General features: G+C 46.9%; 1 protein-coding gene across 1 annotated transcript in view; it reads left to right on the top strand.

The window, feature by feature from the left end:
* Positions 1–22,021, top strand: part of LOC142590505 (uncharacterized) — a 141,422-nt gene extending 119,401 nt beyond the window's left edge. Inside the window, exon 5 of the mRNA XM_075702675.1 lies at positions 17,697–22,021. Within this exon, the coding sequence (XP_075558790.1) occupies positions 17,697–18,526 (830 nt within the window). The 3' untranslated portion in view covers positions 18,527–22,021. The remainder of the gene's footprint in view (positions 1–17,696) is intronic.
* The last annotated feature ends 4,551 nt before the right edge of the window (positions 22,022–26,572 follow it).

The following is a 26,572-nucleotide window of genomic DNA, read 5'->3' as shown; positions in this document are numbered from 1 at the left end:
GAGTACGCTGTCAGTGTGGCACCATTTAAAGCGCCGCTACCCGTGCTATCGCTGCCGCAACCGAAGCTTATCGACTTTCAAGTGCTCCTAAATGAACTCGATGACAAGGACCGCGTCCTCGCTGAAATTTACCCCAAAATTGAAGAGCTCATTATCCACGATGACGAAAAGAAAGCCGAGTTCACCAAGGTGCCTGATTACAACGAAAAAATCTGTTGCGCTTTTAGACAGGTTATTAGTGGTCTTTATTACTGAGCCGGCATTGAATCACTACCTACTGCCGCCAGTCCTTTGCGAGCACGGCAGGCAGTACATCCAATCTGTAAACCAGGTAAGCAGCCGAATATCAGCGCAAACGCCAGACCGCCCACACCGTGCGTACAACCGAAGCTCAATACCGATATGAGGGTACAGCGTCAGTTCATCATTAACAAAGACAAGGTGATCGCTAACACAAACCCCAAAATTAGGGCTAGAACAGAGAGCAAGCATAAGGTGCCAGTTGCTCAACCGCCCACATTATTTCACAGTTTGCGAATCCAAATCAGTCGCCATGCAACGTGCAGCGAATAGATGTCAGCGACTAGTGGAATGGTACAGTCCAGGTTGGCCGACGATTCGTACACACCTTCTCACTCGCGCTACATTGTGCGCACGGTGCGGCAGATGAGCCTGTGCCGCGACTGTCGGAAATACAAATGACAAAATTGCTACCGCTCTTACTCCTCCCGCCACTGCCATCGAGGAGAACGAACACCACCGGCGAAGCACTGTTCGGAATCGGAAGCATGAGTACAACATGTCCATGACAAGAGTCGAGGCTTCTAATACCCGTGTCACACGGGCGTTTGGAAGGCCTTCCAACCGATAGTCAGTTGACTGAAAGGTCAAGTTCGAGCTGCTACACGGGCGGTTTCGAAAGCCGCCGAGTCAATAGTCTATCGAGTCAACGGAGCACCCTACAACTCTATCGAAATCTCGATGGCTCTTAGCAACGGAAGCGGAAACAGCGCGAACATGCCCTCTCGTTCACAGTGTGCTCGTACTCACGGTTAGAAAGAACAAATCAAACCAAATGCTCTAAAAATACTATATATGAGTGTTATTTATTATTCAATAAAGTGTCTTTGCCACTTGACATGTGCGAACACACACCAAAACGGCAGCCGCATCGAGCGGCGCAAACGTTGCCGCAGTTTCGCTACTCAACAACTTGAAAACTAAACGTATGTGTATGGCAATGTATAAACAATTTTTTTTAATGTATAAACAAACATAAAGGAAACTATAGTGCTTTTAAATGGTTTTAATGTTGTTTAACGTTTCGTGACATGAAAACGAAGATAAAGATCCGCAGCGCCACACAATTTTGCGAGAAACGCCTGAACCACTCAACGGCCTTTCAAAAGTGCCGTGTAGCAGCGCGACAACTCATTTGAGTCGATAGAGTTGTGGCGTTTCAAAGGCCGTTGACTGGAAGGCCTTCCAAATGTGCCCGTGTAACACAGCTATAAGACTTTGTACAACGACATATAAGACAAGCGTCCACAACAACAGTCACATGAACGTCTACGTTACCACTGAAAAAGACCGCCGCAAGCACCCCCTCTAGATAGAGCACTACTACTCCGTCGAGGACCTCACAACCCCGCCCCGGTCGTATGCGACTGTGCCGATTTCTGCGACCGAAAGGCTCACCTTCATCTACCGGTAGATCTATTTCCCGCCAGCTACACCACTGAGGCTGCTACTGCCACAGGTGTCCAACGACTCCACATTAGACGACTGAAGTCAAATTCGATTGAAAGTGCTGCACCACTGTCATGATGTACAGCATATCGCTGCGCGTGTATACCAACGTACGCCTTTCTGGTGCCTGGTTCGAGAACAAGAACAGCATGGATGACCTGCTGTTGATGAACTGGTCCAAAAAGGAAAGGCACAAACCCATCTAATGACTGCTGCGGTCGCTCGCGCAATGTTGGGTGATTCCTGGATGGTAGGATGCCTGTAGCAACTACAGCCGCCGCCGCAGCGAGCATGTCAGCCTGTTGCAGACTGGGAAAGTGACAAAGAGAGCAGGTATGACTTGCACCAATTTGACTGCCGCCAGCTGAAGAACTTTGTAAGGACGATATATGATGTACTTAAAGAAGCCACCAAGAAAATCTGGACAATACGAATGACTTTTTTTATCCACAGCTAACTGAAGAACACCAAGTAAAAGGAGCGCTGTCATCATCGACCAAATTGTCCGTTTCCTCGGACGTGGCATTTCCAGGACGTGGCAGAAGCCGTAAAAATGGACGCAGCCTGAAATCAGTGAGTAGGAAACTTGGCACAGGACAAACCAAGATGTATGCGCTAAAAGATAAGCAGGGTAATATCAGCAATCTTGAAAGTATAATAAAAGCTGCGGAAGATTTCTATACGAACCTGTACAGTACCCAGAGGACTCGGGAGTATTCTATTCGAAACAACAATGAACATTATACAGAAACTCCCCCTATAACTAGAGATGAGGTCAGAAGAGCCTTGTAAGGCATAAAACGTGGAAAAGCGGCAGGGGAGGATGGAATAACAGCCGATTTAATCAAAGATCGAGGAGACATAGTGCTCGGAAAACTGGCGGCTTTCTATACGATGTGTATATCGACTACAAGGGTCCCAGAAAACTGGAAGAATGCAAACATTATACTAATGCACAAGACGGGAGACGTTAAAGAACTGAAAAATTACAGGCCCATTAGCTTACTCCCAGTATTATATAAAATATTTACCAAAATAATCTCCAATAGAATAAGGTCAACACTCGACTTTAAACAACCGAGGGAACAGGCTGGCTTCAGGAAGGGATACCCTACGATGGATCACATTCATGTCATTAATTAGCTTATCGAGAAATCCCCAGAGTACAATAAGCCTCGCTATATGGCTTTCATAGATTACGAACAACTATTTAAGTAGAGATACCAGCATTCATATAGGCACTGCGTAATCAAGGAGTGCAGACGGCTTACGTAAATACCCTGGAGAATATCTACAGCCACCTTAATTCTACAAAAGAATGTAGGCAGATACCTTTAAAGAAAGGGGTCAGACAAGGAAACGCAATATCTCCAATGCTATTCACTGCGTGCTTGGAAAAAGTATTCAAGCTATGAAACTGGGAAGGTTTACGAGTAAGGATCGACGGCGAATACCTCAGCAACCTTCGGTTTGCCGATGACATTGTTCTATTCAGCGATACTGCGGACGACTTACAACAAATGATTGAGGACCTTAACAGGAGAGCGTAAGAGTGGGGTTGAAGATTAATATGCAGAAGACAAAGATAATGATAAATAACCGGGCAAGGGAACAAGAGTTCAAGATCGCAAGTCAGCCTCTAGAGTATGTGAACGAGTACGTTTACTTTGGTCAACTAATCACAGGGAATCCTGACCATGAGAAGGAAATTCAGAGAATAAAAATGGGTTGGATTGCATACGACAGATATCGTGAGGTCCTGACTGGGAGCTTACCGTTATCATTGAAAAGGAAGGTGTACAATCAGTGCATTTTACCGGTGCTGACATATGGGGCAGAGACTTGGAGACTGACAAAGGAGCTTGAGAACAAGTTAAGGACCGCGCAAAGAGCGATGGAACGAAAAATGCTAGGCATAACTTTAAGAGACAGAAAGAGAGCGGTTTGGATCAGACAGCAAACGGGTATAGATTATATTCTCCGATACATTAGGAGAAAGAAATGGCGCTGGGCAGGTCATGTAATGCGCACATTAGATAACCGCTGGACCATTAGGGTGACAGAATGGATACCAAGAGAAGGTAAGCGCAGTAGAGAACGGCATAAGACTAGGCGGTGCGACGAAATTAGGAAATTTGTGGGTGCTCGTTGGAATCGGTTGGCGCAGGACAGGGGTAAGTGGAGATCGAGGGGAAAGGCCTTCGTCCTGCAGTGGACATAATATAGGCTGATGATGATGATGATGATGATGATGATGATGATGATGATGATGCGATTGAAGGGGTGGATTATGTCGAATGTTTGGATTGATTGCCTTTATAAATGAGGGACCACTTACTGCTTTTACATAGCTTGCCCACTGCAAATACTCCGTTTAATATAGTTTGCAATTGCTTTCACAACCTGCTCCAAAAGCTGATCTAAAATGGCATGCACCAGTAGCATGCCTGCCCAGTGGGAAATGCTGACAGAAGTTCATATAAGAAGCGAACTCGAGAGACGCCAGCGGACCAAGACAGGAAGAGACGCCTTGAGAAGCTTGGGATACTGAGCAGACGAAAACAACAGAGGCCAGAAAAGAATTTGTACCAGCTATGAAACTACATAAAAGTTGCGGCACTGCTTGCGTCATGGATCCTGAGTGTTACCAGGGAAGAACAACGGGAAGAATCTAGATGCTCCGGAAAGGCGAACGAAGACAACGAGGAGGTTGGCTACGCGGATACCGCAGTGTGCAGAGGAATGGAGGCGCATGCGGTGGGAATGATTGAGTAGAGGAGAGCAGCTTGTGACCATGTCGGTTGCCACCCGGGATATGGACTCAGCCAAAACGACAGCAGTCTCTCTCATGGCTACCACAGTGTGGGAAAAGGAGTAAGTGTTGGTGATAAGGGACTTGCAAGCAGTCTGTAGACACTACCAACCTGGATGGATAAGTCGACTAGCTTTACATGTACTTGTAGCACCCCTTGCCTCGGGCCCGAGCTGCAGGCCACAACTCGCTCCCCGTGCAGAGACCGCCAAGGAGGAGGAAGTTAGCTCCCGGCCGCGTATTTATAATTGCTAGTAGGTACAGCTGGGCGTGTTACTTGCGGAGACGCCGAACATTTGCGCGCATGCGCGAGTAAGAGCGGGTGCGAGAGAGAAATGTGGGGACTTTTGCTCCTTGAATATATGAATCTGCCTGGCTACTACGGAGAAGTTTCTTAGCACGTGTTGTATGCATTTGTCCCTAAACGTGCCGGCCTTTGCGGCCCCAACCCATCGGCCGCCCTGCTTCCAGCTTTGATCCCCCTGATGCAGAATAGAATAAAACAAGTCTTTTATATCTATGGACATAGCCTTAAATGGGACGTCAGAGTGTTGAGAAAAGTAGTGTATAACCTCGAAGGATCCTTTAACCAGAAACGGATCATTAACACCTAGCTTCTTAAGGTGACACTGAAGTCAACAGGAAAGAGAATATTACCACGTACCTTTTTCCGAAATAATGACACGGAATGGCGTTTCTGGCTTGTGGGTTTTCGCCGAGAAAGACATCCAAAGGGCCAACCCTTCCTTGCTGTCTACAGATTATGCAAGAGTGCGTAGATTCAATTCCAATACTATGCGTTTTGCCTATGATTTTACCCTCCTCAGATCAACACCAGTTCGCTTTATGAAGACAGAATCAATGGAAGCTCTCGCTTTTTCCAAGAAATTGTTTCTAGTTCTGACGAAAAACCCACCTTCTTTGTCAGCTGCTGCAAGACAAAGACCATTGTGGGTGAGGTAAGAAAACACAACAGGAATAGCGCTTTTACGAGGTGAGTATGACCGGAGCACGTACACACCCTCAGACATGCAATGGTCACCCTTCCATTCCGGAGCACGCCTCGACACATCACGCACCATAGTAAGAAGTTCCGCTGGAGTGTTCCTTCCCACTGTGGCGAACTTTGGCCCAAGAGCGAGAGTCTGTGCGACGAAGTCCGGCAGGCGCTTGTCTTCGTCGTCGTTTTTTGTCCCTCGTCTATGTATGCGCTGTAAGTGACGATTGATACCATGGAATACCAACGAGCCCGTACCCAAACCTTGCTTCAGTATATTTCTAGTTCGTCGGGCATCGCTAACACTGTTTGTCTTCACCCATCCATCCTTATCACCTTGACAACTTTTGCCCTTTGCCAGGCGCGCATCCTGACTTACTGCATTCGTAGCGGAACCGGACAGCCACCTTCTGAGGTTATTGCGGCCTTCGGTGGATTTCTTCCGTCAGCAGGGCATGGGGAAAGAGTGTGTAAGATCCTGCGCTCCGAATGTATGAGGCAGGTAAGGTTTTATCGTCAATCTTTAAGAATTCAACTGGATCGAGGACCTGGGAGCCATCAAGCCAAGGCCAGGAAACGACGAGAGCTGAATGTACTTATTGACAGCTCCCTGGAACAGAGGTGGCAACAGGAATTGTTTCGTTTTCGCAACTGGCGTGTGGCATCTACACCCAAGACAGCGAAGCAAGTTCACACAGACGTAGGTGTGTCCCTGCCGGACTTCGTCGCACAGACTCTCGCTCTTGGGCCAAAGTTCGCCACAGTGGGAAGGAACATTCCAGCGGAACTTCTTACTATGGTGCATGATGTGTCGAGGCGTGCTCCGGAATGTGAGAGTGTGGACGTGCTCCGGTCGTACTCTCCTCGTAAAAGCGCTATTCCTGTTGAAAGGGTGTTTTCCTACCTCACCGACAATGGCCTTTGTCTTGCAGCAGCTGGCAAAGAAGGTGGGTTTTTCGTCAGAACTAGAAACATTTTCTTGGAAAAAGCGAGGCTTCCATTGATTCTGTCTTTGTCAAGCGAACTGGTGTTGATCTCAAGAAGGTAAAATCGCAGGCAAAACGCATATTATTGCAATTGAATTTAGGCACTCTTGCACAATCTGTAGACAGCAAGGAAGGGTCGGCCCTTCGTATGTTTTTTCTCGGCGAGAACCCACAAGCCAGAAACGTCCTTCCGTGTCATTATTTCGGGAAAGGGCACGTGGCAGTATTCTCTTTCCTGTTGGCTTCAGTGTCACCTTAAGAAGCTGGATGCTAAAAGTCCGTTTCTGGTTAAAGGATTCATCGAGGTTATACACTACCTCTCTCAACATTCTGACGTCCCATTTAAGGCTATGTCCATAGATATAAAAGACTTGTTTTATTCTATTCCGCATCAGGCGTTCCTGGGTGTTGTCGAAGAAGCCATTTAATCCCCCCGCTACCCCTGGGTGCCCTGGAGATCCCGCGCCGCCTACTTTATTATAACCTCAGATGACATCCTGAGACCTCCGTTTACCGGCTACGTGTGTCCTCCTCAAGCAGTGCTTGTAAAAAGTGCAATCTATTGTCGCTACGAAAAAAGTGGCCCGCGACTTATAAAGCACCAGTCAGAACCTTGCCCCTTATGACACCGCGATCACTCAATGGGGTGCCCGTGCCCACTGCCTCACCGCCCGGGCAGCCAGTGGCGGAGCGCAAAAAAACTCAGCCGCACTCCGCAATGCCAGCATGTCGGAGGGACAAACCCATACAACACGCGCTAAGAAACCTCCTCGGTAGTGCCTAGACAGAGTCACATATTCAAGGAGCAAAGGCCCCCAGATTTTCTCTCTCGCACCCGCTCTTACTCGCGCCTATACAGATACGCCGAGTGCCGCGAGAAACGCCACGCCCCGCCGTACCTACTAGCAATTGTAGAAATGCCTCCCGGCGGCCCAGCGTGTACAGCGCAATATAAAAATAAAAATAACAGCACAAAACCCAACACTGCCGGAGCTGGATCCTTCTCGCATTAGCTCCGACAGATGTCATTACCCGGTAAAGAACCCGCAGCTCCAACCCTTCGGCATGGATTCTGCCGGCTCTTCCGCTCTTCCTGCCGGTGACGACGCCCAGGAGGTCGCCCGACCTGCGGTGCTGTGGTGGCCGTATTCCGACACATCAACCTGCCACCATTTTAGCCCAACAGCCCTATAGCACTTGGCTCCTGCTGGTCAGGCGCACTTCCGTCTCCGGCATATCGCCAGTCAACAAAATAATTTCTTACATCTCGTGTCCTCCTTATCTCCAAACGATGCCGAGGACTTAACGGATGTTATCACCTTGCCTGGCCCTTTGACACGTTGATGGCGGCTATCATTTTCCGCAAGTCAGATGTCTCGATGACCTCGCGCCCTTCTCAAGCCGATCTTCGTCGAAGTTCCGGTTCCGCGGTTGCTCCATGGTGCCCCCGTGCTCTCCGGAGCTTCAACCATCCGACGCGCGACACGACAGCTCATCTTCTGTTGTGTGTTGGTACCACCGCGTATTCGGCACTTCTGCTCACAAGGGCGCCCGTCCGTGCTCCTGGTCGGGAAATGCTGCGACAGGTCACTGACAACGGCAAGTGGTACTGGTCGGAGGACATGTCGCCTATTCTACATTTCTGACAAGATCAGTGGCGCTCGCTTTTTTGTCGACACAGGAGTCCAGGTTAGCGTGATACGTGCCTCTTGTACAAATTGCCGTCACAACGAACAGACGTGGCTGCTCCAAACGCGAAAAAACGCCATCAACGCATACGGTCAACGGTCTCTTACACATAACCTTGCATAGCGTCGTACGTTTGGCTGCATTTTTAATCTCACTGATGTCCCGCTAGCTGTTCTCGGCACTGACTTCCTCAGTTTCTTGAACCTTGTGATAGACACACGTGCTCATCACCTCATTGATCACAGCGCCCGCCTCTCCATCAATGGGGTACTCTGCACCGCCTCGCCGACGTGGCTCGCTGCACGTAAAAATCCTTGCTGATTTTCCCAATCTTACAAAGCTGCATACCAGAGGACTCTCTGGATCTGGACCTGGATCATTCACCTCATCGTGAACACTAGACCTCCCGACTTTACTCGGCCCCGCCAACTGTCTCGAGACCGCCTCGCCATCGCTCGCTGTGAGGTTGAGCACATGCTTTAACTCGGCGTTGTACGACCTTCCTGAAGCAACTGGGCATCGCCACTCCACATGGTCGCAAAAAAGATTCTGGCGACTAGAGACCATGTGGAGATTACGGCGCTGTGAACGCTCGCACCTTACCAGAGGGCTATCCACTTCCTCACATACAACACTTCACATGTAATTCGGTTGGGTGCACGATCTTACCTAAAATTCGCTTAGTGAAACTTATCAAATTCCTGTGGAAACCGCTGACGTTCCGAAGATGGCCATTGCGACCCTTTCCGGGCTCTTCGAGTATTTGAGGATGCTTTTTGGATTTCGCAACGCTGCACAGACTTTTCAGCGCACTATCAACCAGGCCATGCGAGGTCTCGACTTCGTGTTCGCCTACCTTGATGATCTCCTTGTCGCAAGCTCACCCAGCCCCGAGCATGAAGCACGCCTGCGCGCCCTTTTCCAGCCGACTTGATGATTACGGTCTCGTCATTAATCCGAACAAGTGCGTCTTCGGCGTCGCTACCATGGAGTCTTTAGCCCACCTTGTCACCCACAAGATATCCAGCTTGTCGCCAGCAAAGTGAAGGCAATTCAAGGCTTTCCACCCCCGACTTCTACTTCATTGCCGCTTTCTCCCGAAGTGCGCCAATTTCCTGGACCCTTTGACCGACCTACTCGCTATCAAAATAGATCCGGCTGCACCACTTGAGTGGACTGAGGACTCTGCATCTGCATTCGCTACTGCAAAGAAAGCGCTGGCAGATGCCACCATGCTCATACCTTCCGTTCATGATGCCCCAATTTATTTCGTCGCCAATGCATCGAGCATGGCAGTCGGCGCAGTTCTCGAGCAACACATATCTAGTAGCACCCTCTTAGTATTTTCTCTCAAAAAGTGAAGCTGTTTGAAGCTAAATACAGTACATTCAGTGGAGAGCACCTTGTGGTGTATGTCGCCATCACGCATTTTCGTCACTTTATGGAGGGCCGGAACTTTCGCGTCGGCACAGACCATTAGCCCCTGGCCTTTGTCTTCCATCGGAATCGCAGCAACTGCACTGCATGGGAGATCCGCCAAGTGTGCTTTATCTCCGAGTTCACAGTGGATCTCTGTCAGGTGCATGGGCCGGAAAATTCCCCCATTGATGGTCCACCTGTAGACATGGAGGAGCTAGCAGCCACCCAGCGCAGCGACCCTGAGCTGCATCGATTTCGTTCCTCATCTACGTCCCTGTCCTTTACTGAGCGCCCGCTTCCATTTTCTTCCTCGTTTATTACGTGAGAGACATCCACTGATGTTACTCGACCCCTCGTGCCTTTGGCTCTTCATCGCGCAATTTTTTATTAACTGCACAACATGAGCCACCCTGGTATTCGTGCGACTCAGAACCTAGTCACCACTCGCTTTATTTGGCCTAACATCAATGCAGGCGTCCGTCATTGGGCGCGAACCTGCTTTCAATTCCAGCATGTCAAAGTTCATCACCATACCATCATGTCTAATTCCCCATTTAGGCCTCCAGACGCGAGGTTTTCCCTTGTCCACCTCGACATTGTCGGCCCTTTCCCGTCATCGCGTGGGGCCTGTTACCTGCTCACATGCGTGGATCGCTTCACCCGGTGGCCACAGGTGTTTCCCATTACAGACACTATGGCAGAGACAGTTGCTCTGGCTTTCATGAGCGGCTGCGTGTCGTGTTTCAGATGCCTTTCTGTCGTCACCGCCGACCGTGACCGCACAGTTTCAGTTGGCCCTATACACCACGCTTGCCAACATCCTGGGCATACGACAAATTGATATAACCGCCAATCATGCTTCCGCGAATGGCATGGTAGAAAACTTAATTGACAACTGAAGGCTGTCCTCACCACCTATCAGCCAAGGGAACATTGGCTCGTTTTCCTTCCCTTTGTGCTTCTGCGCATCCGATCAGCACTAAAGGCTCACCTAGGTTGCTCTTTGGCTGAACTCATCTTTGGCGTTCCCCTGCCTCTTCCTGGATAATTATTCGTGCCGTCGTCGCCACCTTGCACCCATGATGCTTTCACCTGCATCCGGGAGCTTCCCACCACGTTTCATGACCTTGCTCTTGTAATTCCTGCTGACCGACACGAGAGGTCTATATTTGTCAGCCAGTATATGGATTCCTGCAGCCATGTCTTGGTTCGGTGTGACCACGTGCGTCTACCCCTCACCCCGGCGTACGATGGACAATTCCATGCAGTGTGTGCATTGCGATACAAACATATAAAGAACAGTGCAAAACCCAATGCTGCTGGAGGTGGATGTTCCTTGCATTAGCTCCGGCATACTCGAAAGAACCAGACACCTTCCGGACATACACACAGCCTGTACTCCGCGACACGAGCCCCTGGCGGGAAAAATTGTGGCGTGTGAAAATCTCCAGGCTAACGTGCTGGAGGTCCATGTCACGGAGGATCAAGATGAAGCCGTATCCAGACGATACACCGAAATTACGGTGCATTACAAACTCGGAAGAAGAACGTATATTCCACTGCACCACAAATTGATGAGAGAGTAGGCCATTGCATGCAGAAGGCTATAGACAAACCTGTTTGCACATAGGACACTGTTTCATGCGACATTGCCGACATGCTACGACTTCTCCTGCAAAAAATGCTCGGCGCCGCGCTCGCTTTACTATATGGTATCACAATGCACACACGTGACACTGCCTCCCCTCCCCCAACCCACTGCCCCAGAGAAGTGTGAGGGCCTGCTGGCCTGCTTGTGCCCTGTAGACTAACTTCGACTGGTGCACAGAGTGCGATGGGCAGCGAGAAACCATGGCATCCTGGACTGAGGGCGCCACCCACTTGGGGATGACCGCTGTCGCCTGCTCTTTGAATAAAGTTTATTACACGTGACGATTCACGATTAGAGGAATTATAAAACCTAGAAACTGAATGTCTGCGATTCTTTGTTTTAATCTGTGCCGTAGCTGGAGGGACATACTTCTCTTTTGTTTCATTGTTACTATATCGTGCAGTCATCTTGTGCAGCAAACGAAACGATCTGTCATTTTTTGTTCTGTTACCACATCATGCAGTAATTTCCTGCAGTAAACGAAACTATCTGCCATTTTTTTTGCCTGGTTCCGATGCGCAATTGTACTCTTTCATTCGGTTGTGTCTTCTTCATTGCTAGTGACTCAGGTGTTCTTGCACGTGCCTTCCAAAATTGTGTGCTCCTCAAAACAAGACGAATAGCTTGCTCTCAGCTGAGCCGCCGTGCGGTCCTTCGAGTTATGAACACTTCGCGGGCAAGGGAGCGCGTTGAGACGCTTGGCGCGTTAGAACCAAGGCGAAAGCTTGCGCAGACAAGGAACGCGTGGAGAAAAGCACTTCACCAAAGGGAGCGTAATGCTTTCGCGTTCGCCCATTTAAGCAGTCTGAAGTGCCCCTGACGCATTGCCACTTCTATTTGTTCAGCTTCACCGCAATAAAGCTGTGGTATGCAACGAAGCATGTGCATAGCATTGCAGTGAAGCATATTAAAGTTGAAACTGGACACTTTCATGGAACATCGTATGTGTCCCTTAGTTATACACATGTGCACACTCCGTCCCCAGTCATGGTGCAAGCACCGAGATGTCTGATGACGGTACTGGCAGCAATTCAGAGCTGTTTATGACATTGCTGTGGCAATTTGTGGCCTTCCGGACTGTTAAGTTTTCGCGGCTGTTACTCTTTCTTTTGTCTCGAGAAACGTATCACTGAAGTTTTACTGTATTACAGCAAAGCAAAAATAAAACTAGTCATTTCCTTATATCTGGTAGGGGTAACTGAACTGGAACTAGGATTTTAAATTGTCTGCAGTAACTTGTGTGGCATTCTAGGGCATCAGGGAAATAACTGCCAACCTGTCAACACTGAAATGCATAAAAAGTCTGCTGTTGTAACAAGGTGCGGTCGGCCAGGGGTGAAAGCAAACATCTTATTAAAGGGACCGACAATGAATTTTTATGGTACTAATTTTTTTCTTTTTTGCAACGAAAAGCTTGCTACTTAGATTGTTTGATACGGTAATGGCGACGCAGAAACTGTCGTGGGGCTTTTTTTGTGAAAATTCTTCTATCTGAGAAAGCCAGAGAGATAAATGGAAGGCAGGGATTTTAAAGGGCCCCTGAAACGGTTCGGATAAATTTTGTAGACGCGTAGAGTACAGCTTAAGTAGAGCATTCGCATCACAATTTAAGTGAAGCGTTACGTATTAATGAAGCTAGAAGCGATTAGAAGTTATCCTCCTCTCTAGCCATGCTTTTCATCCTCAACTCGTTCGCCGAGCGAGCGGGGCTAAGCTCCGCCTTCACTGGTTCTGCGTCACGATGCGACGTCACATCGTCCACTTCCGGTTGTTTTGGAGCCCGCCCCCGCCCGCGCGAGACCTCTCGGCTAGACGCTTGGCCGTCGACCCCAAGCGAGAGCTATTGAAGCAGCATGCGTTGCGAGCCTTCTGTCGTAGCTCCGAAAGTGTCTTGTATTCCGGCAACTACAGGCAAGCTGGTCATTTCGGCAAATGACCGGAGGCATAAACTCAAGCTGATGGAGGAACATTAGCGTAGACGTACGATAGCGGCCTGATCAGTCTGCACGCTCCATACACTTGTTGGCGCACCGCTTAACCAGCCAAACAAAGCGCTAATATTGCTCTAACCAAGTGTAAAACATTTTAAACATTTATAAAAACAACGTGTTGATGATTACACTCATGCGAAAAATACACACCAGCAGCAAAGAATACACTTCGTTGCTGCTACTGTGTATGGTTGAGCTCTGTGCCACCAGGTGGCTGCACCGTGCAGACCATTCACATTTGCCCTTCTGCTCATCTCATAACTCATCCCGTTACGGCACAGTCAAGCTGCCAGACTCTGTCACCTTGCGCTTGCGTTTGCCCTAATACTGGACTCGCGAAACGCTATTGCGTTAGTAATCTTCCGGTGTAAAGTGACGGCCACAAACGCGCAAACCCTGGCGCCGATCGGACAGCGGCAGTCCGATGCGCAGCAGCCAGTTCGCTCGTACGCTGTCTTGCAGAGCGACACGATGTCGCTGCTTGACGTATTGCCAGCCGCTACCTTGCAGTCCACAAGGCAACAAAGTCGAGTCATAGTGCTCGCGAAAAGACTGAGACCGACTCTGACAGCGGAGCTCTCGTCAAAATGGAGTACGTTGTAACACAAGCAGACGACACTTGCTGTGTGCCGGAAGTGCTTAAGTGCACTGAAAAATTGTTCTTGTGCATTCTCTTTATGTTACTTTCTTTTCATAAAGACAAATCAACTAACATTCCAACTATTACGAAAATCATTTGTTTACCATAAAGTTGGAAAAATTATCGATCACGCGCCCTTGTCAGCCAATCGGATAGCTAGCCCCACTGACGTCGTATGGGTGATTTCGGTCATATGGGTAGGGGCGGCTTAAAATTCCGCCGAGCAGTGTGCTGCGATCGGCAGCGATGTGCATTTTTGAAACCTTATAATAAATTACACGCTTTACGCGGGGCACTTAGATGTGTCAATTAATGATCAGAAGGACCTACTCTAACGACTCAGTACGTTTGTAGAAAATCGTGAAAATCAGTCAAAAAATCGGTAGGGTACTCTGCGCTAGGGGAAGGGAGAAGGGGAATAGAAAGAACGGCAAGAAAGAGGAAGCTCGGGGTAGAGAGTCGTTGACGAACGGCACTAGAGAGTCAAAGGCGCTCGCTTCTATCTGAAATGGTTATTGTGTTTTTGAATTCATATGTTGGAAACAATAAGAGGTCAGTGTGATAGCGATCGAACGGGGGCTTTAGGGATAAGTATATGATGAATGTGGCCCTAGTCATACCAAATTCGTCTTTATTTATTGAGGTGATATTCACGTGGGTGATACTTTCTTCACTGCTGCACTATTTAAACAATAACGACTACACCGTTATTGTGAAAATGTCGTTTGCTCTTCACCTGCTTTGGCCATGTAAATGTCAAGTGAAGTTTTTTTTCTTGCCGTTCCAGCTGCCATGTACATGCGGTGTTCCTTCATATAGTGTTGCTTCGTGTGAAGATGCAACAAAATTTCACGCACTCATTGGTCATCTAAGCCTTGCAAAAACCAAGCGTGAGTTCGGGCCCAAATGTAACCAGAAAAAGAGATTGTCAGTAATGGAAGTGCTGCGCCAATTGCGCTGTTAAGGAAATCCTGCTACATGCTGTGCCAAATTGTCTATCGCAGCCATAGCGCCAGGCTTGCCAACACGGACCTGCTCCAAATTGGAAATATCTTGAGCACACGACAAGGCGCAACGCATCAAGAAACCAACCTTCGCTACTCACCCTGGCATGGTTTGCGTCACACTACAGCATTACGGCACGGGGGTGCCATCCTATCGCATTTGGACATTATGCAGAACTTCACGGCGACGCCGACAACGACAGTAGAATTTCTCATCGAGTGACGTATAATTGTTATAGCAATTATAATTATGTGATGTAATTATGCTGACGTGCTACTGTGAGGGCACAGCTTCTCAATGCACCTTTTTCGTGGTTGTTTAGTGGTATATTTACAAGTGCGTAAGGCGCATTATATCACGACTAGGTAGCCCCGACATGCACAAAAAATTTGAAAACGGGACAAGCAAGTAGTCACGGGCGCATAAGTCACGCAACACAGACGCTGTTCAGTCTATTACTATGAGGGCAAATAAAATATCATTGTTACTGTTACATATGTATGTGCACTGCTTAGTCATGCGTCTGATCAACTACCAACTTGCTCAGCTAGTAATTTCAATTGTAGTGATATATAGTGTCTTTGAAATACAGCCACCCTGTTATTTATTAACATCGCGGGAGTGCCAAACAGGGAGTGTGCCAGTGATTTGTTTAGAACACCCTAGAAGACATTCGCTTTGGCTAGCATGAGTTTTAAGTGCATGAGCTTATCCTTACGCAGTATTTTTAATCTGTGAGGATACAGTGCTCGCGCCATATTAATAATGAATAGGGTGGCTATGCGCATTCAACTTAATTGTTTAGCGGATGAAATGCTATAATAGAACTATTAGCAGATGAAATAAATAACAAAGCGGAGGACAGCGTGAGTGCGGAATGTTTAACTCTTTATTTAAAGGCAGAATTAACTGTGAATTACTATTAAGTTCGCGCTTATATTAATCCTCTTCTATAATAACAAAACACTTGCAGAGCAAGTTGGAGAAAAAAATACTGGCATGTTAGCATAATACATATTGAATGCAATGTTTCAGAAAGTACAAACTTATACAGTGCTTCCTCTTTGCACCGGAGCAGTAAGTTACTGCTCAAAAGCGTTCTTTTCTTGCTCCAAACAGCATATTTTTCTGCTGCAGAAGCATATATTTCTGCTAAAAACTTCAATTTTTCCTGCTCCGAAAGCCGCTCCAAAAGACCAACTGCGGCTTCCGTCACCGTGTACACATGCTTCCCTTGTTTTTATCCAGCTGCCTAGATTATGTTTTCTTATATCTGTTGTATATTATAGTACGTGCTTTGTTCTGTAGGATGGCCCCAGTGGGCGCCCCAATGTATATATAAATATATATATATATATATATATATATATATATATATATATATATATATATATATATATATATATATATATATATATATATATATAAACATCCTTGCTGCAACCGAGGGGTAAATCGGGTGCGGTGTGGAACTAGTGTGTGTGTCGTTCCTTCAAAGCCACCGACGATTCTCAGTGCCTCCCTTCACAAACACTACAATACATTCACCTGTTCGTGCGTTAAATGCATCACGCTTCGCCAAGGGGGCGGTTTGTTTGTGCTATTACTTGTCAGTTCCAGCAATCATTTGCCACTATTTTGTGATGGTAGGACACTAGGAGCAAAGTGCACTCAAAAAGAAATTGCCGTATTTTAGTACCTATAAGCCGCACCAAACGTAGTAAAAATTGTACAGTAAAGTCAGAATTGGGGTGCAGATTACTGGAATTTCTATTTGAAGTATGGCTCCGTGGTAGCACAGCATGCGCTGCCACAAAGCCACACTTCAAGGCAAGGTTCTCAGCTACTCACACTTTCGTTGTCTCCTGGGGTAGTGCACTGTTTTCACACTCCCTTCTTCCCTGCTGCATTGTCAGTCACTCTCCTCCTCTGCACGGGTCGCCATTTCGCGTTGAGCAGTTTGCGAATAGTGCACATTACGCTGGCAACATAGAACTTGGATCACGATAAGCCGTGCTCAAGGGCCCAGCTCCCATCTCCGAAAACAGTAAAGCAGAGTCACTGGCTGAAGATATGACATGAACAAATAATTTATCCCGAATGGTTACGGTTTCTGTAAACAACTGAGAGTTTTACGCAGTTATTTTCGTGGGTTACACGCGCAATTTATTTTTATTTCCGAGTTGTTCTGGAAGAGGATGCGTGTTGTATGTGTTTGCGGGTTATATGGGGAAAACTACAGTATTTCTTAGCCGGCTCCTTGCAATCTCAACTTATGAAAACGTTGCCAAAGTTCAGCGTGTGGCCAAGAAAAAACCCGCTGATGAAGTCTCGTATGGGACAAGTTTGTTGTGTCAGCGAATCATAAGTTTTGCAAGTGACAAATATAGCCTCCAGGCCTCAAGGTCTGATTGAGGATGAGAAAGCAAGCTTGGTCAAAGCATTTTTTTAATGTGTTCTCTGAGACTCATATGAATGAGAGATTTGTCAGACACTCCACATTCTCTCACTTTATGACTTTTTTCACTTTTCTGTAAAATACTTTTCATAAGTCTACTTCACAAACAGGGTCATGAAACATTGAAATGCCGTAATATTGAGTAAATTAAAAGGACCTTAACGAGTTCTTTGTTTAATCATACTAAAAATCAACCTGATCTCCGAAATAAAGAAAAGAGCTTGTCAATAAATTTAGCATCTGTGTTCTTTTTTGGAATTTCATAATAACTCTTACTTACTTTTGTTTTATTTGTGCAGAATCGAGGCCTTCCATTTCTCTGTCAACTGCCAAGTGTGACAACTCAAAGCAAGGATGTCTCTACAGATGTCACCTATGTGACTATGAGGCTGATGAACTGTTTCATCTGGAAGCACATGCCAGTGTCCATACTTGCGAGAAGCCATTTCAGTGCCCTTCATGCCATAGGAGCTTGTCAAACAGGTACAACTTAAACGTTCACTTGCGCACCCACACAGGCGAAAAGCCATATCAGTGCCATTCATGCTCTCGGAGCTTCTCACAGAAGAGTCATCTGAAAGCCCACCTGCATACCCACACAGGTGAGAAGCCATTTGAGTGCCCGTCATGCTCTCAGAGCTTCTCACAACAGGCCTATCTAAAAGCCCACCTGCGCACACACACAGACAAGAAGCCATATCAGTGCCCTTCATGCTCTCGGAGCTTCTCACACAAGGGTCACCTGAACGCCCACCTGCTCACTCACACAGCTGACAAACCATATCAGTGCCGTTCATGCTCTCGGGGCTTTCCAAACAGATATGATTTAAACGTTCACCTGCGTACCCACACAGGAGAGAAGCCATTTAAGTGCCCTTCATGCCCCCAGACCTTCTCACGAAAGTGCCACCTCAAAGACCACCTGCGCACCCACACAGGCGAGAAGCCATTTGAGTGTCCTTCATGCTCTCAGAGCTTCTCACAACAGGCCTACCTAAAAGCCCACCTGCGCACCCACACAGGCGAGAAGCCATATCAGTGCCCCTCATGCGCTCAGAGCTTCTCGCAAAAGAGCAGCCTCAGGAAACACATGAGGCGAGAAGCCATTTCAGCAAAGCTACACAGCTGAGCAACTCCCGCACAGGCCCGTCATTCCGTGGCTGCAAGGTCTTTTTGTGCCCGCAATTTCACCGGTGTAAAGATTTCACGCAGATGACCTATGTCGCTTGGGCTTCCCTGTACGACAATAATGTCCTCGACACGCGCTGTCTTACGCGCGTATCGAGCGCATTCACACACCAGCGCATTCATACAGGTGACCGGCCATACAGTTGTACCTTCTGCTCAAAGTCCCTTACACAGTCTCATCACTTGAGTAGACATAAGAGATCGCAGCAATATGATACTTTCGGGTTGGTCAACAACCATGTTGAACAAGAGTCTGAAATATAAATCTACAAAGTTTAGCATGTTGCACTGTCTCCTACTGTATCAGGTAGCACAAGTGTCTCCACGTGCTCCTAAGAGGAAGATTTAGCTCGGGCCCAACTCTGATGCTGCCTATTCAAATACATGTTAAATGCTGGAACACTTTTCTGAGATAACCACATACAACAAAATTTGTTTAATTTGAGGGAAGGAGTTAAATTCTAGTGACTGCTAGAATCAGAATATTGATTTAAGGCTTGAGTGTTATAACAGGAATTTACAAAGATTTGAAAAGAAATTTAAACAAGTTTATATATGTGTAGCTCTGTACCTAGAATAGATATCGTAGTTCTGTAAACTGTATACAGTAGATCATCAAAGCGGAGAAATTTGATGTATCAATTTCTATATTTCGTTAACTTCTTCCATTGTTTATGATGATTCTGCAATATCCCTACTGTCATATTAAAGGTATATTTGAAAGCCTTGTTTAATAGACCAATCTTGTCCGTTTTAGATGCCCTATTCGATGCATTTCACAGAATTGTGATATCGTTTCTTTATTGCTCAGTTACACAGTTATAAACTTCGTAGTTACGTTTTCTGGACATTTGTGATTTTCAACAATTTTTATTAAACGATTGACTGTCTAAATAAGAAATTCACTACCAACTGTCCCTACATTCTATTTCTATTAAATACAATAAACCTCATGAAATTTTGTGATGTAGTCGAGAAAAACGATTTCTCCTTTCCCATGTATTTAGATAGGAGCCCCCGAGCTAAAGCTTCCTCTTAAATGGTCCCTGAAACACTTTTTTGGAGTCGTCATATTTGCTGTAGATCTTTTCTCAGCATGTTATAGAACACAGAGCAAAAGGAATTATGAGAACGTGCGAACTGACCCACAAAAAGCCATTATGGGCGCCTTGCTCTGGAGTTTGAGGTATAGTAGCGGCGCCTGGTGGCGGCGCGCGAAACGTTATCTGGGTAGTACCTGCTTCGGTAGTATTGAGCCCTGGCTGTGGCGAAGCACGTTTCCAGCCTGAGTTTTGCGTCGATTCGCACTTTTTTCTGCCCTGTTGCTAGTGCGAAAAGGCTCGTCACTTCTCACAGACCACTCTGCGAGCTAGCCGCAGCCTATCGCTTAACGAAAACGGATTCTCCGTGGGACGTAATGCTGGAAGCAGAAGGAATCGGCGACGCCGATCCGAACAGACCTAGCTCAGCCTCGAAAAAGCGCCACCGTCGTTACTTCAACGTCGTGGGCTGCCATGAACAAGAAGGCCTGAATCCCAACGTCAGATTCTACCGTTTTCCTTCAAGGCCTCACGAAGCGGAGCGTCGGGCGCGCTAGGTAAGCGAAACTTCGCGCCATGCTGACTGCTTCGCCTGCCTTGAAGCTTGCTTGATTCTCTGCGTTCTAAAATTCGGTCTTTTGCACCTAAAGTCCCGACGGCCGACTGACATAGCAGCAGGCATGACTAGTGATTCACGATTCGAGACCCGGCCACAGCGACAATTAACAATTCGACCGGTGCGAAGTGGGGAACTGACCAGGTGTGTGCAAATGAGCACAGATGGTCGGGATGATTCGGTGACAATTCACGACCCCTCTACGAGCAACACAGGTCAGAGAGTTAAATGTGCTCATCCTTGCCCTCAAGTCAGCACGTTGGGGCAGCACAGCAAGGTAGTATTGATTGCAGCACATCTTTACAACGAAGGTGCCAAAAAAAAAAACGGACGTTGGAAGGACACACGAGACAATCGTTCTAATCATGCATAACCAACTCGCCCTCCAACACGTGCTCAGTGCAGCACATCGATGTTCGAGCGCTGTCATTAAAAGCTACATCAAGCGAGCAGCGCGATTCGCACGTACGTTACTGCAAGCTCATATGCATTGCATCATTTATTTATCAGTTGCTAAAGGGACAGATGGCCGCTACTATAGTGCAGGCATAACTACCTGTCTAGCGGCATGGAGTCAGCAAAGATTGCAGGAGGCCCGCCGTTTCGCGGCATGTCGAAAGACCGCTGCAGTCACTGCGCGTACCGTCGCGCGCTCGAGCAGTTCCGTACGCATGATGTCTGCTTATCGCTGCTGTGAATTTATTTTTAACAAGCATTTCCTCGCGTTTGTGCGCCTGAATCTAGCAGCGTGCGAACCTTACCTGAAGTTGAACTTCGTACGCGACTCGCTTCACTTGCGATTGACACCGCGCTAAAACTTCACCGCTTATTTCTTGAACGGCGTACACGTATTCGGCGTTGCATAATTTATTGCCTTTACGCAGCGTGGCACCCCTGAAACAATCTTCAGCGCCCTCTATTTGCTGCAAGCCGTGGTACAACACAACCGAAAGTGGCGGGTCCATATTGTAAACATGCTTTCCGAAGCAGACGACCGAGCTTTGTACTACCCAGTTCAGGGCAGAGGGCGCTTTTTAGCGCCATTTTCGCAGCGCCCCCTGGGCAATGCAAGAGCCCTATAGCTGAGAAAAAATAAAAATGCAGTTAAACATAGATATAATGAAGTCGGTAAAATCAGCGAGTTGCTTTGTTATATGTGGCTTTCTGTTATTAGAAAAATATTCAACATTTGTTTTGATATAAAAAAATTACTGTTTGCATGCCCCTAGAGAATATGTATCTTCATTGTAATAATTATTAATACACTACAGATCTCTGAATGATCTAATTTCTGTAAGTACTGTGTTGTTTATTTTTTTTATTGTCTTTTGGTACTATGAACTTGTTCTGTTAGATCCACTCATGTATTGTTGCTTCTAGGTTCTGGTATACATGGCCCATCCTGGAGGCTCTTAGTTTTACTCTATTCGCATCTTCTTTTCTTTTACAGATGGGTACTTTTTTAGAGCACTTTATTTTTCAGTAAGTTAGCTTTCCTATGTCTGTTTCATCAGAGCACTAAATAAATGCCAGTTTTTTAGTGAGTATTCCTTGTCTATTCTTGGTATTTTATTACTTGAATGACGTACGGCATGCAATGTAGGGGTGTTAGCATTTTATTGTATTTAGGGCTGCAAAATAAGTCAAGTGATGGCAGTTGGAAGCTTATTATTAACACAGAAAGAACTTGCTATAACTAACATACAGGAGTAATTTGAGTCTTGAGTCAAACGTAAAATCCACCATGCCTAATTAATTCCTGCATTTTATTTCAACTAATGTATCAGCATTTCTATAAGCACTAGTGTGACATATACCTGTGGAAATATTTGTATAAAATTTACATGTTGAATCGAGCATACACCTTCGCTCTATAATACATTTGTGCGCAAAAGGCTAAATATTGGGCCAATCTTGTTTTTAAACATTTGAAAAGATTCTTTCTGAATAGCAGTTGTGCCACTCTCTCATGAGGAATTTCCTCACCAACGAAATTGTGCTCAGGACATACTTTTTTAAGATAATAAATCCAAGAATTCACTGTTTTGATTAAGGGCGTGTGAATATTTGATGCATTAAAATAGGCACCTCTTAAATACAAATATCTTGTAATAGCCTTCGAACACTTAAAACATTACCTGTGCAAAAATAAAGCTCAAATGGAAGCAAAAGTATGTGAAAGGTCACTCCCGTGGGCGTAGTATAGGCATAAAACACGAGAAAGTGCGTAGTAGAGGCTGTATAGGTTTCTCAGGGAACTAGCCTTTCTTGACCTTTCTGTTTTTAGCGCACGAAAAGGGACAAGACACAGAGGTACGACTCGGACACAACTAGCCTTTCCTGACTTTTCTGTTTTTAGCGCACGAAAAGGGACGAGAGACAGAGGTACGACGCGGACACAGCGTTGACTTCAAACTATTGTTTTTTATTCTACGAAGCGATACACGTATATATAGGGAATAGACAGCAGCGCACGCATGCGCATATGTACTGGTTTTGAACAAAGCGACAGCAACGAGACATGTGTAATGGCAAGTTAAGATGATATCGAAGATAAAAAATGCGACCATGGGTAGCCAAAAAAAAAAACTTAACTGCAAGATTAAAATGCTATCTCCATCAAGTCACCATCTCTGTCACGTTTAAAAAATCACATTCATTTTCTGAAAGATTGGAGGCGCGCTAACGCAAGCGTTCCCCAAACTAGCCATCTTCGCCGCTTCAATAATTTCACGTGTTGTTTGCGCATGCGTGCGCTGTTGTCTGTTCCCTATATATATATATATATATATATATATATATATATATATATATATATATATATATATATATATATATATATATATATATATATAAGAATCCTTCTTTGCCTACTATATATATATATATATATATATATATATATATATATATATATATATATATATATATATATATAGTAGGCAAAGAAGGATTCTTCAGGCTACCTTTCAAACGTAAAGAACTTGAGTGGTGCTACAAGGTAAACAGAACAAGTATTTAATTTCGACAGTTTCGATCGGTGGACCGATCTTCATCAGGGTTTACAAAAAAATGGCAGTTCGGCCCTGGTAATGAAGACACCAGACCGGGTGCCCGGTCGTTCTTACATACATCAAACTGAGAGGAACAGTTGTGACAGTGATTGATTTTCGGCGCCTTGGCAGATTTACAGCGGCCTTTGGCAGCTATGCCGGGAAAGAGGAAGGCGGAGTCACATGTATGTAGAGCAAGGAGGTCAGTGAGAAAAAAAATAGGGAAAAGAAAGAAAAAGGAAAGAAAAAGAAAAAAGCACACAGGAGGACGTAAGTCGGAGAGTGAGGGGGGCGGGAAGTAGCGGCAGCTAGGTTCCCGTGCACCCGAGGCAAGGAGGGAGATGGTGGTGGTGGTGATAACTTTATTGCACACAGGGGAGTTGCGGACACGCAGGTCCTTGGGCCCCCGCACGGCCCCACTGCACTCAAACGTTCATGTCCCGGAGGCTCATGACGCTGGCAGCCCGGCCTGTGGCGATGGCTTGCTTGGCCGGGTCCTCGGAGCGCAGTAGGGTCTCCCAAGCCTCCCAAGTAGTAAGGTGCTCCAGGCCCCGCGGGGGAGGATCCGCCGGGCAGAGGAAAAGAATGTGATCGAGAGTGGCTTTGGGGTGGTGGCAGAGGGTACAGGAGGGGTCGGTGTGGACGTTGTGATAGCGCGAGCGTATATAAGGGGAGGGTAAGGTGCGTGTTTGGAGCCGCCTCCAAAGTGTCTGGTGATAATTGTCGAGGGAGGGATGGGGTGGGGGGTAGAGCCGACGCTCAGTTTTGCAGGCTTGCGTCAATTCAGTGAATGAATGCATGCGCTCCCGTGAGAACCCTGGATCGGAGGCCGCCGCTGCCCGGTTGAGAAAACCTCGGGCTAAAGCGTTGACAGCCTCGTTTCCAGGATTCCCAGAGTGGGCAGGCACCCATATGAGCTCCATGTGGCGGGGCGGGTATGCAGCGAGAGAGTTCAGTATGCGAAATGCAGGGACGTGAACTCTCCCGCGAGCAAAATTTAGTATCGCAGTTTTAGAGTCTGATAATATATACCGGACCTCCGTGCGCGTAATAGCTAGGGCAATGGCAGCCTCTTCAGCCTCCTCCGAAGCGGCAGTTGGGGATATGTGAAGGGTGGTAATCGGTTGTAGGGAGGGGTTCGCGATGGCAACAACCGCGTCCTCACCTGTGCATGCGGCATCCACCCACACAGCATCCGGTTCCGTGCCATAGTGTTTGTGGAGCGCCCGTGCGCGAGCTCTGCGGCGGGGTTCATGGTAGGTGGGGTGCATGTTTTTAGGGAGAGGTTTAATGAGAAGTTCGCGGTGAATGTGGTGGGGCACCTGGAGCTGTGTGGGATCCGTGGCTGGTATATAAGCGGTCGCTCCGCAGCACCAGTGCGTGGGCTGCCGTTGTAGCGGGAGAGAGGGCAAGTTGAATCGGGTGGCGGGGGGCACAATAGAGAAGGGGCCCAGAAGGAAGACAGAAGAGCGGCAACTTGTGGAAAGAAACACAGTGTCACAGTACACATATACAAGGCACGGCCCGTTCCGGCAACTCTGTGGTCCAGCTACGGTGCGAAAAAAAATATATAATATAGTTCCAAAAAAGAATATATGCGTGGGATTCGCAAAGCAAGTGCGCCCATGGGCTTAGATTTAGGGAGCCGAGTTAAATAGCCTCCTTGTGGTCCAGTTTTTGAACGTTTAACAGACAACTGACATCAAGTCAGCACGTGCGTATTTCAAGAAGGGCAATAGGTCACTCAGAATGACCATTTCAGTGGCAGGGTCCAGGAAACTGAGTTTATTGGTTTTCCGCTGGCCCCCTTGATGCGCATGCGGAGGGGTGAGCAAGCAGTGAATAGCCAGCGTCTCAATTTTAGAGTACAGAGCATGTATTCGCGTTTCCCATGCACTTTCACGGCATATCCCGGAGGCACGTCAGCCACCCCGGACTCTCATTAATTCCTTTAGTGTGCGTTCCAAATTTATGGATGAAAAAAGATTCTCTCTGCTCTCGTGCACGGGTGTGTTGGAAACCAGATTGCAAAAGCACAACGCTCACGCGTTCAAAGGAGTGATCTGGCAGCCGAACGTGCCTGGAGAAGGGTAAATTGGGGAGACTTTTCACATGCGCGCGGTGATTGTTAAACCGCAGGCGGAAAGGGTCTCTGTTTGGCCGATATATTCCTGCTTACACACCTCGCATCGAATTTTGTACACGACGTTACTGGAATCACAGTGAAGATTTTCGGTAATTTTATATACGAAGGGCGAGTTCGATGCTTCAGCCGTGTCTGCTGTTATCATGTGACGGCATACCTTGCTACGAGGTTTCCCACACGGTCGACAGCCCTTGGGCGTGTTTGACTTCTGTGTCCTCGCCCTGACTAACAAATCCCTTAAATTTTTGTTTCTTCTATACACAACCCGAGGCGGCTGCTTGAAGATAGTAGCGAGTCGGATGCTCTGTTTCATGATATTAAAATGGCGGGTGAGAATGGCATTGACCCGCGGAGCACCGGTGGTGTATGTGAGGACCAAGTTTGGATCTGATTGTGTATTGGTATTGCTAACCTTTTCTCCCATTATCTGTGCTCGATCTAAGCTGCCGGCGCGTTCAATGGCATCGTCTACTATCTTTGGAGGATATTTTTGGCGTATGAGAACAGATTTCAGTTCCTCCGCGTGTCGCTCAAATTGCGCAGATTCGGAACAGACTCTTCTGTATCTGTGGGCCTGGGAGTAGGGAATGCCTGTTTTGCAGTGATGGGGGTGGCTACTATAAAAATGCAGATATTGCTGACGATCTGTCGGCTTTTTGTATAGGGACGTGGAAATGCGACCGCAACTCAGTGACAGAGTGACGTCGAGGAAGTGAATACTATCTTGCGAGAAGTTGTGCGTAAAGCAAATTGACGGGTGTAGAGAATTGAAATTGGAAATGAAGTCTAAGAGACTTTGTTCATTGTCGGCCCACACAAAGAAAATGTCATCCAGGAATCGCTTATAAAATATTGGTTTTACGGCCGAGTTTGCGAGGAAGGGTATTTCTAAAGATGCCATAAAGATATTTGCATAATTTGGCGCCATCTTCGTTCCCATGGCGGTTCCACTGATTTGCAAATAATGCTTGTCCTCGAACTCAAAGTGGTTATATTTCAGTACTAGATTTAAAAGAGTCTCAACTGTTTCTTTATCTAATTGCCTAGGTTCGCTGGAGCCAGCGTAAGCTGAAACTGCGGAAGCTATGCCCTCGGCGTGAGGTATGTTGGTGTACAAAGATGCGACATCCAT

The sequence above is a fragment of the Dermacentor variabilis genome, chromosome 8 (genome assembly GCF_050947875.1).
Source record: "Dermacentor variabilis isolate Ectoservices chromosome 8, ASM5094787v1, whole genome shotgun sequence".
NCBI classification, from domain to species: domain Eukaryota; kingdom Metazoa; phylum Arthropoda; class Arachnida; order Ixodida; family Ixodidae; genus Dermacentor; species Dermacentor variabilis.
The sequence above is the reverse complement of the archived record's forward strand: the minus strand, read 5'-3'. Positions and strand labels throughout refer to the sequence as shown.